Genomic DNA, 19,870 nt, shown 5'->3' with positions numbered 1-19,870 from the left:
GAAAGACCAATCCAACGTCTGTGGGGATCGAACGGCTGACGAGCCGACTGATTTTCTCCTGAAATCAGTGGTCTTATGCCTAGCAGCGCCCTTAATCAATAGGCTGTGTGCACAAATACAGTTGGTTTTTCTTTTCATGTCCGGATGCTCCCGGCTCGGTTTTGGATGTAACCACACGTATCTCCTCTATCCATTGAGCAACTTGTTCGTTGACATTCGTGTTGTTTTGTCCTGGTGTGGCATTAGAAAAAAAAAATCAGTGTGCCATGTCGCTTCTTAAACTGTTAGTTGAATGTTGAACAACATAAGTAACCCTTTCGTAAGATATTTCACAGTCCTGTATTTTTTTTTGCCAACATACTTATGTAAGATGAGTTTGTAATTAAAATAGTGGATTTTGCGCTACCAGCTCGCTTCCACCTTTTACTTTAAGAAAATTTAAAAGGTGTTCGGGTAAGCTTCAAAAAATAATGAAAATTTGCAGTCATGTACCTATGGTCCTATAGTATGTGCCTCCAAATTTCTGTGGAAAAATATATTTCCTCCGTCCCAAAATAAGTGACTCAACTTTGTACTAACTTGGCACAAAGTTGAGTCACTTATTTTGGGATGAAGGTAGTATTTGTATGCGTTCTTCACAATAAAAGACTATTACTTAGATAGAATAATAAATTTTTTGTTGAAAATACAAAAGTGAATCACCACACATACCCACGTGAATAGGAAAATCAGGGAAACTAATAGAAAAATTAAAAAAAATCTGAATTTTGGGGGTACCAAACTTGGTCAACCATTCTACTCGCGTGTGATGTTTCGTGACGGAATGACACTCGTGGTATTCTTAGTAAAGAAAATACAACTGGGATCTTACTATTCATTCAAACCGTGCTTTTTTAGCTTCAATGTTGTCATTTTTTCCAGAATACCGTGGACGCCATTTTTCGTGAAACTTCATATGCGAGTATACCGATGGATTACATATGTTACCAAAAAAACAGATTTTCTTAATTTTCCGTAGTTCTTTTTAATTTGCTAGTCATAAGGGGTTCCCATAGAACCATGTTCCAAAAGTCCAAGTCCCTTTTGGTGGACATTTTTAGATAGGGGAATGGAATGCACGTCTTTTGCACCACAAATGAAGTTTACATACAATACTTGGTCACGTGCACGTGTGAATTTTTAGGAAATTTGTCAAGCAACATAAAGATTGTTCTATCTATAACTACCATGAAAAATCTGTGCCAAGATTTCCTCCGTGAATTGTACAACTTCCCCCCTTGCATACTTGTTATGCTAACTAGAGAATACCCCACGCATTGCTGCAGCAATCTACCGCAATATATTTCATTGATTTGATTGCATGAAACATGCATAGTTGAATTAACAATATATGAACTAAAACTAAATATTATATATTATATTTGATTATTGTGTAGTCAAAAAATATTTGTACATAAGTGACATAATATAATGAAAAACTTTTGTGCATGCATGTTGAGTGGACCTTTGATAAGGTGGCATGTGTGTTGAGATTAGATGTGTGCACGGGATCAACTAATAATGAAAACTTTTTTCTCATGCATGTTATGGTGGGCCTTTGATTAGGTGACATGTGTGCATGTTAAGATAATAGAGGTAGTGGAGATGAACTATTTGGGTATAGTAGATGATACCCCGCGTGTTGCGGCGGGAATATGTTGCAATATATTTCAATAAGATTTGGTTATATGAAACACCTGAATTAATAATATATGAAAAAACAAAAAATACATATTATATATTGCATTGGATTTTTGTGTAGTTGAAAATATTTATTGAATATAGATAGTAGTATAATCATTGAAATTTTTCCCATGCATGTTGGGTGGGTCTTTGATGAAGTGACATGTGTGCATGTTAAAATAAAATAGAATTAGTGAAGATCTACTAATAATGAAAAAATAATTCTCATGCATGTTGTGATGGGCCTTTGATGATGCGGCATCGGTGCATGTTAAGATAATAGAAGTACTGGGGATAAACTATTTAGGTGTATAGGATAAGACTACTAGTCTTTGCCATTATTTTTACGGATCCAAAATGGAGACATTTTGGAAAAATAATTTGCTACATATACATGTTTATGGCAAAAAATAATGAAAAGTGTTAGCATCCCCCAAGTATATATATGTTTCTGAAATATACTATGTTGTGCTTACTTGAAAGGGGGCAGTATTTTTTGAAGTGGGAGTTTTGCTACTTAAATATCATTAGCCAAACTGCAAAAAGATTATATAGGCGAGGTTAAACACAAGAAGAAATAGTCACACGAAGACGTGGTGACCACCTTACAATCGGGGTTTTAGCAGCCGATAGGCCCAAAGAGTCAAGTTACTAACTATATTTTTAACATTTATTATAGGCGTCAGTCCAAATCGAGAAATTGGGTGTATTGCAAACATATGCACTCAAGAATTGGTGTGAGTTTGGCAGCGTGAGCAGACATCGATCATCCTGGCCTAGGTGTCTGTCTCTCATGAGGTGCCAGGCGATGATCTTTGCTCAGCTTTGGACAATAGAGCCAGTTGAAGCATTTTGATTCTCGCGAAGATGGCCGTTCAGTTGCATATACCCCAAATTATACTTCAGTGGTCCGTTTGTATCATTTTTCAACTTTGTGTATGAATCTGTACCCACCACGCAAATTCATGTATTGTAGGTGTATAATTAACTCCTACGTGAAAGGTGTACGCAAAGAGAAGTGCATTGTCTCATCATGCACACTTGCACAGAGCCATGAAAAGAAGCAATGAGTAGGGTGGCAGGAAGAAACTGGCCCCATGCGAACTGAAATTGACTCTATTGCAACACTAGTACTCTGGTAATGAAGCATTGCTATTCGATAACGACGTTGCTATTGCCATAACGAACCGGTAGCACTCTGGCAATGAACCGTTGCTGTTACGCGATTTCTGAAAATTTGAGATAGCTGGATAGACAGGTGCGCTCAACCTTAACTTTCCGACCTCTAAGACGCTGTATATTGACAAGATTGTATAATTGAATTCAGACCACCTGACAAGTGTATGCACCGAAACTGAACTTGGAAAAATAAAGTGTCTGCAATAATACAGATATCATTTCCAGAAGAGCATTGATTCCGCATATCTAAAAATATATAGTAGTATAGCACAAAAGGATACAGACGATCCGAGCATTGTGTTTCTCTTATATATAGGAGCTCAACACCTCACCATAGACTTCACCCTTCACAAGTCAGAACCAAACCATACGCGGCAACGCCCTGCCATGGCCATCACCGCCACCACCGACGGTGCCGCTGCGCCCACCCATGCCGCGAACGGCACGGGCAACCAGGCCGGCCGCGACCACGTGGTCGTGTTCCCGTTCATGGCCAAGGGCCACACCCTCCCACTGCTTCACTTCGCCACGGCGCTCACCGAGCACCAAAAGAACCTCCGCATCACCGTGGTCGTCACGCCCGCCAACCTCGCCTTCGCCCGCAGCCGCCTCCCGGCGTCGGTGCGCCTCGCCGTTCTCCCGTTCCCGTCGCTGCCGCCGCTACCATCCGGCGTGGAGTCCACGGACACCCTGCCTGGCCCGGACCTCTACCCGACGTTCCTGCGCGCCACGGCGCTCCTGCGGGAGCCCTTCGCGGAGCTCATGGCGTCGCTCCCGGCCCCGCCGCTCGTGCTCGTCTCCGACTTCTTCCTCGGGTTCACGCACCGCGTCGCGGCCGACGCAGGCGTCCGCCGCATCGTGTTCCACGGCATGTCCTGCTTCTCGATGGCAGCCTGCAAGTCGCTCATCACGAGCCCGCCGCCGTCCGGCGCCAGTTTCCACTTGTCCCGTATGCCGGAACACGTAAGGATCACGGCGGCGGATGTCCCGGACACGATCGCCAAGATCAGGGACGCCGAGGATCCAGTGACTCGGTTCCTTATCGATGACATCGGCGAGTCCGACGCGCGCAGCTGGGGCGTCCTGGTCAACAGCTTCGCCATGTTGGATGAGGACTACGTATCGGCCTTCATCTCGTTCTACCAGCCGGACGCGCGAGCCTGGCTGGTAGGCCCTCTGTTTCTCGCCGCCGGCGACGTGCCGGAGCGCGTGGGGGAGCAGGACCCCGAGGGGTGCCTCGCCTGGCTCGACGAGATGGCGGAGCGGTCGGAGTCGGTGATCTACGTGTCGTTCGGCACGCAGGCCCATGTCTCCGACGAGCAGCTCGACGAGCTGGCGCGCGGGCTGGTGCAGTCCGGCCACCCCTTCCTCTGGGCCGTCCGGTCCGGCACGTGGTCGCCGCCGGTGGACGCGGGGCCGCACGGAAGGATCGTCCGCGGGTGGATCCCCCAGAGGAGTGTGCTAGCTCACCCCGCGGTGGGAGGGTTCGTGAGCCACTGCGGGTGGAACTCGGTGATGGAGAGCCTGGCGGCGGGGAAGCCCGTCCTGGCGTGGCCACAGATGGCCGAGCAGCACCTGAACGCGCACCACGTCACGCACATCATCGGCGCCGGGGTCAGGATAACGGCCGCCGGAGGCGTGGGAGCCGTGGTGGACAGGGCGGAGGTGGAGCGCAAGGTAAGGAGGCTGATGGACGCCGGCGACGCGGACGGGCAGAAAATGCGAGCGAAAGCGGCCTGGGCTCAGAAGGCGGCGAGGTCAGCGGTGAGCGACGGTGGCACCTCACGTGTCGCGTTGCTGAAGCTGGTGGTTGAGCTGCAGGGGACCTACTGTGACGTCATCAAGGATCACTCGTAATCAAATCAATTGGCGGTGACGGGACGATACGGACGCGCATGATTGCGGAAATAACTTCAGCTCCTGTGTATGTGCGGTTGTGCACCGAGGTGCAAGTGCGTATTCTGTTGTGTGATATGCCGCGTACTCCTCCATTAATTCTGTAGCCTCGTGACCGTGCACTTCCTCAAGCTGCCTGACATTTGCTTTATTTCAGCTAGGAAAAAGTCTAAAATAAGCCTTGAACTTGTAGACGAAAGCTAAATCGAACCCCAAACTTCAAATCCCGGAAATCAGCACACCGAACTCTCAGATCCCGGTCCATTTCCAACTTTGAGTGAGTTTCCAAACAGGGATTGTCGACGTGGCATGTTAAATCCCGGGATTGTTGGATGTGCACTCAACTGGGCCGGCCCATCAGGCACGAAGGGAGTTTTTTTTTATTTTCCTTAAGGCGCGCGACGTAAAAAGTCTTCTGTTCATTAAAGCGCCAAGTAACAAAAACGTCTCGGGCTGAATCGAACTTGGGACCTGGCTGAATTGAGCTCATACCGCTAGCCAAAAATACGCACAACTAATATAATAAAGGCCCGATGTATTTAAGAAAACATAAACAATTTTGGAAATGTCCGGACATTTTATAAAGTGGGAGCACTTTTTGAAAATCCTGAATACTTTAAGAAAACAACAATTTTTTTAAAAAGCAAACACTTTTTGAAACATAAATATTTTTGAAACCTGAAGAAAATTTGAAAGTGCGAACACTTTTTGAAAATTGTAAAACTGGGAACAAAAATTGAAACCTGAACAAATGTGTAAAGAAAATGTTTGTGACATCTAAAAAATATCACGAGTTTAGATAAATGTATGTGGCATTTCAATAAAAAATGTACAACATAAAATAATATTCGTGTGATTCAAAAACTGTGCTTGCGACATTTTTAAAAAAGTATATACAATGTAAAATAAATGTTTGCATGATGTAGAAAAATGTGTCATACCCTTAAAAGACTATATGTGACATGTGTTTGAAAAAAATGCATACAATTTTAAAAATGTTTGAAAAAATGCATACAAATTTTAAAATGTCCATGTAGTTTATGAATTTATTGTCGTTAAGAAAATGTATAACGTGTATCTGGAAAAATATTACTGTGTATTCAAAAAATAATGGAAAACATGTATTTTAAAAAATGTACGTAATGTATTTGGAAAATGTCGAAAGTGTACCAAAAGACATTTTATGTCTGCGCTAAAAATGTGCATAGGGTACTGATAATAATTAGACTTGTATAAAAAAGAAAACCAGTTACCAATAAAGAAACAGAATAAAAGCGAAAAACAATATGAAGAAAAAAAGAAAAGTATAATGAATAAAGAAAAATAGAAAAAGAACAAAGTACATTAAAGAAAATACAAAATAAAACGAATGAAAAAAGAAAGAAAAAACAAACAGAAACAAAATTAAAAAATAAAGAAAACCAGAGCAGCGCGAGCAACTACTAATAGGCCGGCCCAATTCAGCGAATACCAGCTAAATCCTCTCAAGGTTCAAAATAGACCGGGATCAGAGAGTTCAGTGTGCTGATTTCAGGCATTGAGAGTTCAGGGTTCAATTTAACTTTCGTCTATAAGTTCAAGGTTTATTTTAGACTTTTCCCTTTCAGCTACTTCATGCCCCTCCCAATGCTTCAAGGTGTACCGATGCTAAAGATGCCACATAGACAAAAAAGTGATGTGGCAGAATAACTAAAGAGGAGAGAGAGCATTATGATGACCCCAGAAGGAAACGATGCTAAACGCGTGGACCTATGCAAAATGACTATCAACCAATGCATGAAGGGTAATGTTTGCGGCCGGTCGACCGGCTAACGACTCGGCCGGTCCGACGTGCGCCGCATGATCGTTCTCGATCGTGCGACTCACATGCACGCTGGACACGCGCTGCCTTATCCTTTTGGACGCGAAGCGCTATCCTCTGTACGCACGCGAAGTTTCCCCGCCATTCATTTCTTCGTGAGCTGAGCATCTCTCTTCTCCTCAAACCGCACCTCCGGCTAGCGGCACCACCGATGACCACCACCTCCGCGCCCCGCCCGCGCGAAGCTTCTAGGCGCTTCCCAACCAATCCTGTCGGCGGCTTTCTTCGGCGAACTCATCCTTTTTCTCTCGTTACAAGCCGTGCCCAACCCACTCTCCCGCTTCGCGTGTCAGTAGAGGGGGCTGGATGCCCGAGGTGATGGAGCGACGGGCGACGACAGCTGTGCGTGCGTGCGGTGCCGACGAGAGGCGATGCGGGGGGTGCTGCGAGCGTGGGCAGCGAGCTCTCCGGCAACGTGTTGTTTTTTGCTGGAACGGGACTTTTTTGTTGCTGGAACCTCCTGTTCTTTTTGCTACAATCAATTTTTGTTGGATCTGATGTTTGTGGGATTTATGCTGGAACCAGACTAAATTGTTGCTGGAACCGGCTGTTTCTTTTGCTACAATCAAATTTGTTGGATTTTGATGTTTGTGGATTTTTTTGCTGGAACCAGAGTAATTTGTTGCTGGAACCGGGTGTTTCTTTTGCTACAATCAAATTTGTTAGAGTTTATGATTTGTGGGAATTTTGCTGGAACCAAAGTAATTTGTTGCTGGAACCGGCTGTTTCTTTTGCTACAATCAAATTTGTTGGAGTTTGATGTTAGTGGAATTTTTGCTGGAGCCGGGTGTTTCTTTTGCTACAATCAAATTTGTTAGATTTTGATGTTTGTGGGATTTTTGCTGGAACCGGAGTAATTTGTTGCTGGAACCGGCTGTTTCTTTTGCTACAATCAAATTTGATGGAGAGTCTGTGATTTGTGGGATTTGTTTTGTTGGAAGCAGCGGTTGCAATGCTGGAACCGGCATCGGCAGGACCTGCAACTGGCCAGGGCGTGTTTTGGAGCTGCATCCAGCGAGAAGGGGGTGGTATTGGCCGCCGCCGGCGGCGGCGCTGAGATGCTGGAACCAGCTTTGTCGGGGGACTGCAATGATTGTGTCCGGAGCTGGAACCGAAGGAAGCACGCAAGATGCAAGCGGGGAGGTGCTGCAAAACTCGAGCGAGCTCGGCGGCGGACGAGGACGGCCGGCGAGGATGGGGACCGGCGAAGAGGACGGCCGACGGGGGTGGGGATTGGCGACGAGGTCAGTCACCGGAGGGGAGAGGATACGCGCACCGAGCGGGAGATGTGATTCCAGCGAGAGGAAAAAGAAGCTGCGGGGCAAACCCTTTTTTTCCACCAGATCCAATGGCCCACGTGGGTCAAATCCAACGGCCCTGACGCGACCGGCCGAACGGTTGGGCCGGTGCGCCGGCGCAGATTAGTGCCCATGCATGAAGGTGTTTTGGTGTTCAAACATTAAATGAGGAAGGCTTAGCTACAAAAGTTAAGCACCAACGCATTGGGGAAAGTAGTTGCTAAGCTTTTTAATGCATTTAGCACTCCCACCTTAGCATCAATGCATTGGAAGGGGCCTCAGTGTCCGACTAAAGTCGCTTTAATGGTGTTTGCAATACTTCACAATAATTCGTAGTACTCCCTCCGTCATCTTAGGTTGTGCACCGTGACCAAGAATAAGGAGAAAACGCGAGAATTTAATGTTTATTTGCTAATTAATAAAATTGCATGTAATGAACTAACCACTGCATGTCATGTTTGGTTGATATGTCATTGAAAGCATGCATGACCCATATCTCTTATTGGTTGATATATCAAGAAACAATAAACGAAGTGAGAGTTAATGCACCGTCCCTAAGTGTTTTGAGATTATTTGATTTTTGTAAGGTGACTTAAAGAGTACTATATGGTTTTGTGCTTATGTGCATGTAGCTGTGAGGTCAGTTGATTTATCTTGTTGCGGCAAAAAATGCAATATAACCTCCGTTTGGAATTAATTGTAGCTGAAATGTGTGTATCTACGGTTAATTCCGAGAAGGGGGTTATTTATGTGAAGAAATGTGCCTACAGTCTATTATTGTTCATTGGTTTTGAGATAGTTGGAGCGGTAAAATGAGACTACAGTCAGAAATTAAATTTTGAGCTTAGACTCATATACACCCGTATGAACAGTGAATTGAAGAAATATAGTAAACTAACAAAAAATCTAATTGTTTTTCGCAGCAAACATGTTCATGTTCTAATTGCACTCTAATTTTGGCAATGAAAATACATGTGTGGCAATCTAGGCAAAGAAATAAACAGTGTTCTAAAAGGCCCTTTTTAGCACATATCTTTATTTATTTTTGCTGAGATCACCACACATATGTTTACTTATAAAATTTCACTAGTTAGAAGATGCAAGGAGCTTATTCTCCAAATTTTCTAGATATTTTTATTTTATTTCCCCTCATTTTGTATTGTGTCGTCCGTTGGATGCGGACTGTGGTGAGTAGTAGTTTGGAGCTCAGAGGAACACATGTTAAGATTCTATATATATACACTCTGAAAAGAAGAAGAAGAAAAAGAATAGGTGATGTGTTAAGCATGTTGAAGACAGGTTGTAGTGTTGCCTTCGGTAGCTAGCATTCTACCCACCGTACGTGTTAACAAGCATGACATGATCCGTGTGTGTTATTTTTATAACAACCTAACTGTGTGTTGCACCTAATCAATTGCCTAATGCCCTCTTTGTTTCACAGGATTCTAAAATGCGGGAATAGAACAAACATATGATTGGAATGGCATGGTCATCTCAATCCTACAAGATTTTAGTTGTTTAATTGCATCATAGGAAAAACAAAGGATTTTTTCAAAAAGGTTTGAGTGGATGCTAGAAATCCTATGGAAAGTAGTACAAAGAAATCCTTAGGAAAAAATTCAATAGGACTCAATCCTATGAATCAAACAATCAATATAGGGAAAAAATCCTAAGGATTATAATCCTAAATTCCTATGAAAATCCTTTGAATCAAATAAATTGTGATCATACCCTAATCAATATTTCGGTCTCCTAGGGGAGTTACACACTGATAGGTCTCCAACGTATCTATAATTTTTTATTGTTCCATGCAGTTATATTATCATTCTTGGATGTTTTATAATTATTTTATAGTCATTTTATATTATTTTTTGGTACTAACCTATTGACATAGTGAAAGAACATGCGGTGCCCCCATGTTTGGTTTTGGTAATTGATGACAATCTCTATGGACTAATGGTTGCCTTGAGTTATATTTAAAGGATTTGTCCATAGGCATTTCTTGAAGTTCATGTGTTGGTTTTAAGGAGTTTATGTGGTGACCAAGGTGTTATTCAGGAATTATCCAAAGATTGGTCATGTGAGAGTTGAGCTTATTGCAAGCATGTCTTGGAGAAGAAGATTGTGTGATCATTCATGTATATCTTCAAGACATCATCCAAATGAAGAGAGTTGAAAAGATTCAAGGTTGATCAAGACTAAGTCAAGAGTGAATCAACTTGATCAACTCACAAAGCGTAGAAGATGTACCGAGAGGGATCAAGCGATCCCATGGTGTGGTAAGCATTGTCAATTACGCTTTGTGTATTAACCCATGATCTTCGTGAGAGTTCTTTGTGGTGTTAGGTTGCGGTGTGCAAGTTCAAGTGAAGCATCATGAAGAGATCAAATGCTTGAAGCTTGCCGTCCATTGTGGTGGCAATGGACTTGTGAAGATGTTGCGGTGTGCAAGTTCAAGTGAAGCATCATGAAGAGATCAAATGCTTGAAGCTTGCCGTCCATTGTGGTGACAATGGACTTGTGAAGATGTGCGGAAGAGTGGCTCACCCATAGTGGAGTATGGGGGAGCAATCAACTAGTCTTCATCGAGCCAACGCAACCAAGAAAGGTGGTCCAACTTGAGGGAGTCAAGATCGTCATCATCTAGCTCAAGTGGACCATGTGCAAGGCAAAGGTTTGCCCTTGATAGGTTTTCTATTTTACCGGTCTCATGATGGTAGTTGGGAGACCGGGTTATAGGATCGATTGCCGTACTATCAAGGGGGGCTCTCGATGAGTAGCTTGATCGTATCATTCGTAGAGAGCTCAAACCATTGCATCCTTGCATCATCTTTCTTGGTTCTTGTTTGGGTTTTCTCTTTGTGAGTTTTGGAGCTTATGGTCATATTGATGACAAGCTCGAGTTCATCGAAAGCGGAGTTCACTCGCATCTTCTATGATGTTTTCGATGTTGGAAGGTTATGCCGGTTCTTCTCGGTTGGAGGTTTCACTCCTCTATTTTGTTGGCATACCTTCCCTGCCTCTTCTTACTATAACCAGTCGCTGTTTTGATGCTACTCGTCGTCTTGTATCCAACAAGCTTGAGTTTGCTCAATTCGGAGCTCATATGCAGAAGTTACGGCAGTTTTGGTTTCCCGAGGAGTATACTTGTTTTCGTGGAAGTGGCTTTAGGATGGTCCTAGCGGTAGTACCGCGGTACCCAGCGGTAGTACTGCTTAGGGGTCACAAGCAGTAGTACCGCTCCGCAGCGGTAGTACCGCTGGTGGGTCCTCAGCAGTAGTACCGCTACGGTACCAGGCCCCTACCGCGTCGACTCGAGGGGTCATTTTTCGTGTCGGATAGTGTGGTACTTCGCAGCGGCAGTAGGGCGGCAGTACCGCTCACGAGCGGTAGTACCGCCCAACCACTGCAGCAGTACCGCTCGGGTCTGTCTCTCTCCTGCCCTCCAGACTCCACGGTAGTACCGCCCGGGGGAGCGGTAGTACCGCTGCCTCCTGTGGTAGTACCGCCCTCTGCGGGGCTGTTTTGGGGGGTAACGGTTGGATTTTCCCCCTCCTATAAAAGGGGGTCTTCTTCCCCAATGAACCTTATCCTTTGAGCTCGTGTTCTTCCCCCATTGTTGACCTTCTTCGAGCTTGCGAACTCTCAATCCCTCCATGGATTCTTGCTAGTTTTTGAGGGAAAAGAGAGAGGAGATCTAGATCCACATTTCCACCAATCACTTTCTCCTCTATGTGAGGGGAACCCATTGGATCTAGATCTTGGAGTTCTTGGTGTTCTCCTTCTTGTTCTTCCTCTCTTTTTCCTCCCTAGCATTAGTTGCTTCGGTGGGATTTGAGAGAGAAGGACTTGGGCACTCCGTGTGCCCTTGCCATTGCATTTCGTGCATCGGTTTGAGTTCTCCACGGTGATACGTGGAAGTTACAAGTTGAGAAGCTTATTACTCTTGGGTGCTTGGTGCCCTTGAGCTTGTTCCTCTTGGGTACTTGGGCGCCCTAGACGGTTGGTGGTGTTCGGAGCTCAATCATTGTGGTGTAAAGCTCCGGGCAAGCGTCGGGGTCTCCAATTAGCTTGTGGAGATCGCCCCGAGCAATTTGACGGGTATCGGTGACCGCCCCCAAGGGTTGCCAAAGTGTACGGGTTCGGTGACCGCCCCCAAGGGTTGCCATTTGTACGGGTTTGGTGACCGCCCTCAAGGGTCCCTTAGTGGAATCACGGCATCTTGCATTGTGCGAGGGCGTGAGGAGATTACGGTGGCCCTAGTGGCTTCTTGGGGAGCATTGTGCCTCCACACTGCTCCAAACGGAGATTAGCATCCGCAAGGGTGTGAACTTCGGGATACATCGTCGTCTCCACGTGCCTCGGTTATCTCTTACCCGAACCCTTTACTTATGCACTTTACTTTGTGATAGCCATATTGTTTCTTGTCATATATCTTGCTATCACTTAGTTGTTTATCTTGCTTAGCATAAGTTGTTGGTGCACATAGGTGAGTCTAGTTGTTGTAGGTTTTGTGCTTGTCAAATTAACCGCTAGGTTTATTCCGCATTTGTTCAAGCCTAAACCGTAATTATTTTAAATCGCCTATTCACCCCCCCTCTAGGCGACATCCACGATCTTTCACATAGTGTCAAGTGCCAGTTGCTATTTTTTGCATGTTTTTTAGATCGCAGGAAATCAATATCAAACGCAGTCCAAACACCGCAAAACTTTTTGTGGATTTTTGATGGACCAGAAGACACCCAATGGGCCAGAGTTGCACCTGGGGGGTGCCCCGAGGGGGGCACAACCCACCAGGGCGTGCCTGGGCCCCCTGGCACGCCCTGGTGGGTTGTGCCCACCTCGGTGGCCTCCCGCACCCCCTCTTTGCACTATACATCACCAAATATTCCAAAAACCCTAGGGGTAGCCCTAGATCAGAAGTTCCGCCGCCGCAAGGCCTCTGTATCCACGAGATCCGATCTAGACCCCGTTCCGGCACCCTGCCGGAGGGGGAGATCATCACCGGTGGCCATCTTCATCATCTCGGCGGCCACCACGATGAGGAGGGAGTAGTCCACCCTCGGAGCTGAGGGATTGTACCAGTAGCTATGTGTTTAATCTCTCTCTCTCTCTCTCGTGTTCTTGAGATGTCACGATCTTGATGTATCATGGGCTTTGTTAATATAGTCGGATCATATGGTGTTTTCCCCTCTCTATCTGGTTGTGATGAATTGAGTTTTTCCCTTTGAGATTTCGTTGTTAACGGATTGAATACTTTTATGGATTTGAGAACACTTGATATATGTCTTGCAATTGAATACTCGTGGTGACAATGGGGTGTTGTATTGATTCACTTGATATATGTTTTGGCACTCAACTCGCGGATTCTCGAGGTGACATTGGGGTAATCTATGCATAGGGGTTGATGCACGTTCTTGTCTTTGTTTCTCCGGTAGAAATCTTGGGGCACTCTTTGAAGTTCTTTGTGTTGGATTGAGTATTATGAATATGAATTTGCTTTGATGTTATTTTAGTACAAACTCTAGGATAGATCGAACGGAAATAATAGCTTTGTGTTATTTTAGTACGAACTCTTGAATAGATCGAACAGAAAGAATAGCTTTGAGGTGGTTTCGTACCCTACAAACAATTTATTCTTATGTTCTCCGCTAGATAGGAACTTTGGAGTGATTCTTCATCGCACTTTGAGGGATGGTTATATGATCCAATTATATTAGCATTGTTGAGAGGTTGCACTAGTGAAAGTACGGACCCTAGGCCTCATTTTCAAGCATTGCAATACCGTTTTTGTGCCCGTTTACTATTTTTTACCTTGCTGTTTTTATTTATTCAGATTATAAAAATATATTTCTACCATCTATATTACACTTTTATCACCATCTCTTCGCCGAACTAGTGCACCTATACAATTTGCCATTGTATCGAGTGTGTTGGGGACACAAGAGATTTCTTGTATTTGGTTGCAGGGTCGTTTGAGAGAGACTATCTTCATCCTACGCCTCCCATGGATTGATAAATCTTAGGTCATCCACTTGAAGGAAAATTGCTACTGTCCTACAGAAGTCTGCGCTTGGAGGCCCAACCCGTGTCTACAAGAATAAAGTTGCGTAGTAGACATCAAGCTCTTTTCTGGCGCCGTTGCTGGGGAGGTGAGTGCATGAAGGTATATCTTTAGATCTTGCAATTGAATCTTTTAGTTTCTTGTTTTATCACTTGTTTGGTTTATAAAAAAACTACATAAAAATGGAATTGAGGTTGCATCATATTATTGATCATCTTTATAATATCTTTCTTGAAAATGATGGATTGGAAAATTGTGCTCAATTGTTAGAAGAAGAAGTCAATAAAATTTTTGGCACAAAATATTTGAATAATGAGCATGATTGCAATGTTGTTAGTATGAATTCTTTGAATATCCATGATACTAATGATATGCAAAGCCATAATCTTGGGGATGCTATGTTTGATGAAGATGATATTTTTAGGCCCCCAAGATTTGATGTGCAAATTTGTTATAATGATTGCATGCCTCCTATTTATGATGATTATAATGATGAAAGTGGATTTGGAGAGGTCATGACCTTATTTAGTGATGAATCACCATTTTGGATGAGGTTTCAATTGACTATGATAACAAAGTTGCTATCTATGATGATTACGGTGATGACATGTATGCTATAGAGAATAATGATAACCATGAAACTTGTCATCATGATTTCAATTTTCAATCCCATGATAGTTATTTTGTTGAGTTTGCTCCCACTACTATGAATGAGAATAAATTTGCTTATGTGGAGAGAGTAATAAATCTTCTATGCTTTTGGATCATGAAAAGAATGCTTTATGCGATAGTTGTATTGTTGAATTCATTCATGATGCTACTGAAAATTATTATGAGAGAGGAACATATGCTTGTAGGTATTGCAATAATATCAAGTTTTCTCTCTATGTGTTGAAAATCTTAAAGTTGCACTTGTTTTGCCTTCCTATGCTAGTTGATTCTTCCACCCAAAAGTTGTTTGCTCACAAAATACCTATGCATAGGAAGTGAGTTAGACTTAAATGTGCTTGCCATGTGATTCATGATGCTCTTATTATGTTTCAATTCTTATCTTTTACGTAAGCATCATTGAAATCATCATGCCTAGCTAAAAGGCATTAAAGAAAAGCTCTTGTTGGGAGACAAACCAACACTTTTACCTACTGTTTTTGTGTGTTCACATGATTGAGCTACTATAGTAATCATGTTTTATAGCTTTTGTTTCAATAAAGTTCCAAGTAAAGCCTTTGGGATAGTGTGGATGATAGTTGACTTGATTCTGTCAAAAAATAGAACCTTTTGCGCTCAGTCTAGGAATTTTGAAAATTCACTGGAACGTGATTTTGATTTGAATTGTTTACAGGTGATAGATATACAAATTCCCTACCTTGTCCTAATTTTTCAGAATTTTTGGAGTAGCAGAAGTATGGCTGGAGTACAGATTACTACAGACTGTTCTGTTTTTGACAGATTCTATTTTCAATGCATAGTTTGCTTGTTTCCTAGTTTGTATGGCTTATATTGCTCAATATAAATTGTGGAAATGATATGATAGTATCCATTGTGTGAGAACAATTATGAATATTGTCTTTGATAGTACCAAAGTGAAACGTTTGCTCTTTATCATACTAGCCTATCTCATGAAGTTCCGTTAAGTTTTGTGTGATTGAAGTTTTCAAATTTTGGGTGAGATATCGATATGAGGAGAATAAGGAGTGACAAGAACCTAAGCTTGGGGATGCCTGATAACCCACAAGTATAGGGGATCGCAACAGTTTTCGAGGGTAGAGTATTCAACCCAAATTTATAGATTCGACATAAGGGGAGCCAAAGAATATTTGAAGGTATTAGCAGCTGAGTTGTCAATTCAACCACACCTGGAGATTAATTATCTACATCAAGTAATCAGTAGCAAAGTAATATGATAGTTTTGATAGCAGTAACAGCAACAACGGTAACAGTAACAGTGATAGCAATATTTTTGTAGCAAGTGCAACGGTAAAGATAGCAATAGTAACTTGGCAAGAACAGTATAAGATAAATTCGTAGGCATTGGATCGATGACTTGTTGGAGGATATTCATCATGAGACAGTTATAACCTAGGGCGATACGGCACTAGCTCCAGTTCATCAATATAATGTAGGCATGTATTCCGTAAATAGTCATACGTGCTTATGGAAAGAACTTGCATGCCATCTTTTGTCCTACCCTCTCGTGGCAGCGGGGTCCATATTGGAAACTAAGGGATATTAAGGCCTCCTTTTAATAGAGAACCGTAACAAAGCATTAACACATAGTGAATACATGAACTCCTCAAACTACGGTCATCACCGGGGGTGGTCCCGACTATTGTCACTCCGGGGTTGCCGGATCATAACATGTAGTAGGTGACTATAACTTGCAAGATCGGATCTAGAACATGGATATAATGATGATAACATAAACGGTTCAGATCTGAGTTCATGGCACCCGGGCCCAAAGTGACAAGCAAAGTCATAGCAACATCAATCTTAGAACATAGTGGATACTAGGGATCAAGCCCTAACAAAACTAACTCGATTACATGATGAATCTCATCCAACTCCTCACCGACCAGCGTGTAGCGACCAGACCTCAAATGGTCTGTGCTGCTGTGCACCAGTGTCATCCCTGGATCAGTAATGCTGACACGCACAGTACAAATGGAGGATTTATAACAGAGTAGCAATCACACACTTATTACATCGAATATCTCCAAAGAGAATAAGTATGATAAACATGGCTTAAGGCCATCTAACAACGATAACAGGGGAAGACTTGGAAGATAAGTGAGTCCATCAACTCCAGCGGCATCACTGAGTATAAGACCACGACCTAAGGCACTTTACTCGTCGTCTGAAAAGTCTGCAACATGAAACGTTGCAGCCCGAAAACGGGTCAGCACATAGGATATGCTGGCAATGTAACACATAGAGAATAATGAACAATAACAATGCTATACTACATGCATATATGGCTGATGGAAAGCTCTATGGTTACAGTTTTGCGAAAAGCCAATTTTATCCTACTTCAAAGGAATAAATTTTATTTAACTATCATGGTGGTTGTGAAACATTGAGATGGTTGACAGCATCCAATCCCAATTAAATGTCATCAATAACCCAACAAAATTAATTAGAAGTAACATAGTGATGAGATTCACATGATAATCCAGGTACTAGATACTCAAGTTGTCCATAACCGGGGACACCGCTAACCATGATTAGTTTATACAGTCTGCAGAGGTTTGTGTACTTTTCCCCACAAGACTTGATCTCCTCCGTTGGATTACTCGCACTACATGGTGTTTGAGTAACGGATGACCAACACACAGTCTTTCAGAAGTGTTTACACCTTACGTATGGGTAGACAGTTACACCTACTTTCCCCTACATCTGCTAGTCTACCACTGTAAGAGTTCACACAACTTAATCAACTATGCTAGAGCCCATAATAGCTTGCGGCTGCACACGGAAGTTTCTAGCATGAATAATCTTATGATCCCTTTGAACCTGGGTGGCGGTCCAAAAGAAAAACAGGCAATCCTGGAATACCCAGGTACCTCAATCCACCCAGATGTGAGTTTTAGTTGCCACCTTAAGTAAACCATTAATTAACAATCTCACATCTGTCATGAAAATCTCTCAAACCCAATCCACGTCTACGAGCATAGCATGGCAATAATAATAGCAAACGTAGAAGTAACTCCCAAGGGTTTGATAATAAAACAGGTAATAGGTTCTACCTCAACTACTTCCCAATACCCACAATTTAATTAGATCCTAGTCATGCAATGTTTGAGGAATAGATCTAATGCAGTAAAACTGGGTATGGAAAGAATATGATCAAAGTGTTACTTGCCTTGCTGATGATCCGCAAAACCTAGCGATTCGAAGTAACAAGCGGCACACTCCGGGTACTCTATCGCAAACAAACAAGCATACAATCAGTACTCATCTAATGCACAGGTAAAACTCGAATGAAAGATCCAACCAGAAAGTTCATCTTAAGAACTCCGGTTTACAAAAAGAATCAACTCGAACGAAGCAACGAAAGTCAAACGGCGAAAGAAAGAAGCTTCGTTTACTAATCTGGATCTAGGTCAAATTTTACTGTAGCAAAAACTTGTTTGAGTAGGTTAAACGGAAAGAGAATTTCGAGACGAAACTCTAGGAGCTTGAATCGCCTGATTCCGATAAACGAGCGAAAAGTTAAACAGAAACGAAGATTCGATCAGAAATCGAATCTGAGAAAAAATAGCGGAAAATCCGACGAAAAAGAAAAAGGATGAACGGTTAAAGAACGGACGTTCGTTAACAGAGAAAAACCGACGAACGCGTTCGTCGAAACGAACGGTTCGGTGAACGCTCGCAAAATAACAAAACCGAAAAAACCGATCTAGGGTTTTTTTTATAACAAAAACCGGCAACGACGAACGGGGCAACGAGGCAGTACCTCGTCGGGCAGTGCTCCCGCGGGGCTCCGGCGCTCGGGGCTCGGGGGGTGCAAGGGGCGGCGAGGGGGCTCGGGGGGGGGGGGGGCGCGAGGCGGCGGCTCCGGCGACGCGGGCTTCCGGCGGCGGCGGCGACTTGATGAGAGGAGAGAGAGGGGGGGGGGGTATAATAGGAGGGGGGGGCAGCAGCTTGGGGGAGGGGGCAAGGTGCGGCGGCGGGGCTTCCCGTGTCCGCCATGGACACGGCGACGGCGGCGTCGTGCGGGGAGAGGAGAGGGGCGCGGGGGTGGGCCGGCGGCCTGGGCTCGGCCCAGCGGGCGCGCGCGTCCTTTTTTTTTATAAGTTTCGCGGAAAATAATTCACAGAAAAATAAATAAAAATCAGAAAAATATAAAATAAATTTTCCCCGTCTAGTTAGAAAATCTAGAATAGGGTGAACATTTTTTAACACAAAATAAATATTTTGAAAAACATGCAATATTTTTAATGCAATAAAAATAGCAAATAAAATCCAAATAATTCCAATAAATGATTTTAACATTTTTCCTCCAGTATTTCAATTGTTTTGGAGAAGTCATATTTTCTCCTCTCGTTTATTTTTAAAATGAAATATTTTTCCGGAGAGAAAATAATTAAAACCAAAATCCTCGTTTTATAATTTGACGAAAATCAAATATAAAAATTCGAGAAAATCCCCAACTCTCTCCGAGGGTCCTTGAGTTGCTTAGGATTTATCGAGGATTTGTCAAAATGCAATAAAACATGATATGCAATGATGATCTATGTATAACATTCCAAATTGAAAATTTGGGATGTTACAAACCTACCCCCCTTAAGATGAATCTCGCCCTCGAGATTCGGGTTGGCTAGAAAACAGGTGGGAGTGGTCCTTCCGTAGATCTTCCTCTCGCTCCCAGGTGGCTTCATCCTCCGTGTGGTGACTCCACTGAACTTTGCAAAACTTGATAACCTTGCTGCGGGTAACTCGGCTGGCATACTCGAGAATCTTAACTGGTTTCTCCTCATAGGTCAAATCACTTTCCAGCTGAATCGCTTCCAGTGGCACAGTATCTCTCAGCGGTATCTCAGCCATCTCTGCGTTGCACTTCTTCAGCTGAGAAACATGAAATACATCATGTACTCCAGACAATCCTTCGGGCAATTCCAGCTTGTAAGCAACCTCTCCCATACGTTCCACAACTCTGTATGGTCCGATAAAACGGGGCGCTAACTTTCCCTTAACTCCAAAGCGCTTCACTCCTCGAAGTGGTGATACTCGAAGATACACTCTGTCTCCGACTTCGTGAACTGTCTCCTTTCGTTTAGAATCAGCATAACTCTTCTGTCTGGACTGGGCTACCTTGAGCCTATCGCGAATCAACCTTACTTTCTGTTCAGA

General features: G+C 43.4%; 1 protein-coding gene across 1 annotated transcript; it reads left to right on the top strand.

Moving 5' to 3' along the window:
* Positions 1-3,097: 3,097 nt before the first annotated feature.
* On the top strand, positions 3,098-4,919 carry LOC109741971 (scopoletin glucosyltransferase). Its single transcript, XM_020301059.4, has one exon. It carries the CDS (start codon positions 3,289-3,291, stop codon positions 4,756-4,758), a length of 1,470 nt encoding a protein of 489 aa, XP_020156648.1. The 5' UTR covers positions 3,098-3,288; the 3' UTR covers positions 4,759-4,919.
* The last annotated feature ends 14,951 nt before the right edge of the window (positions 4,920-19,870 follow it).

This window comes from Aegilops tauschii, chromosome 7 (genome assembly GCF_002575655.3).
Source record: "Aegilops tauschii subsp. strangulata cultivar AL8/78 chromosome 7, Aet v6.0, whole genome shotgun sequence".
NCBI classification, from domain to species: domain Eukaryota; kingdom Viridiplantae; phylum Streptophyta; class Magnoliopsida; order Poales; family Poaceae; genus Aegilops; species Aegilops tauschii.
This window is presented reverse-complemented; position numbering and strand designations above follow the sequence as displayed.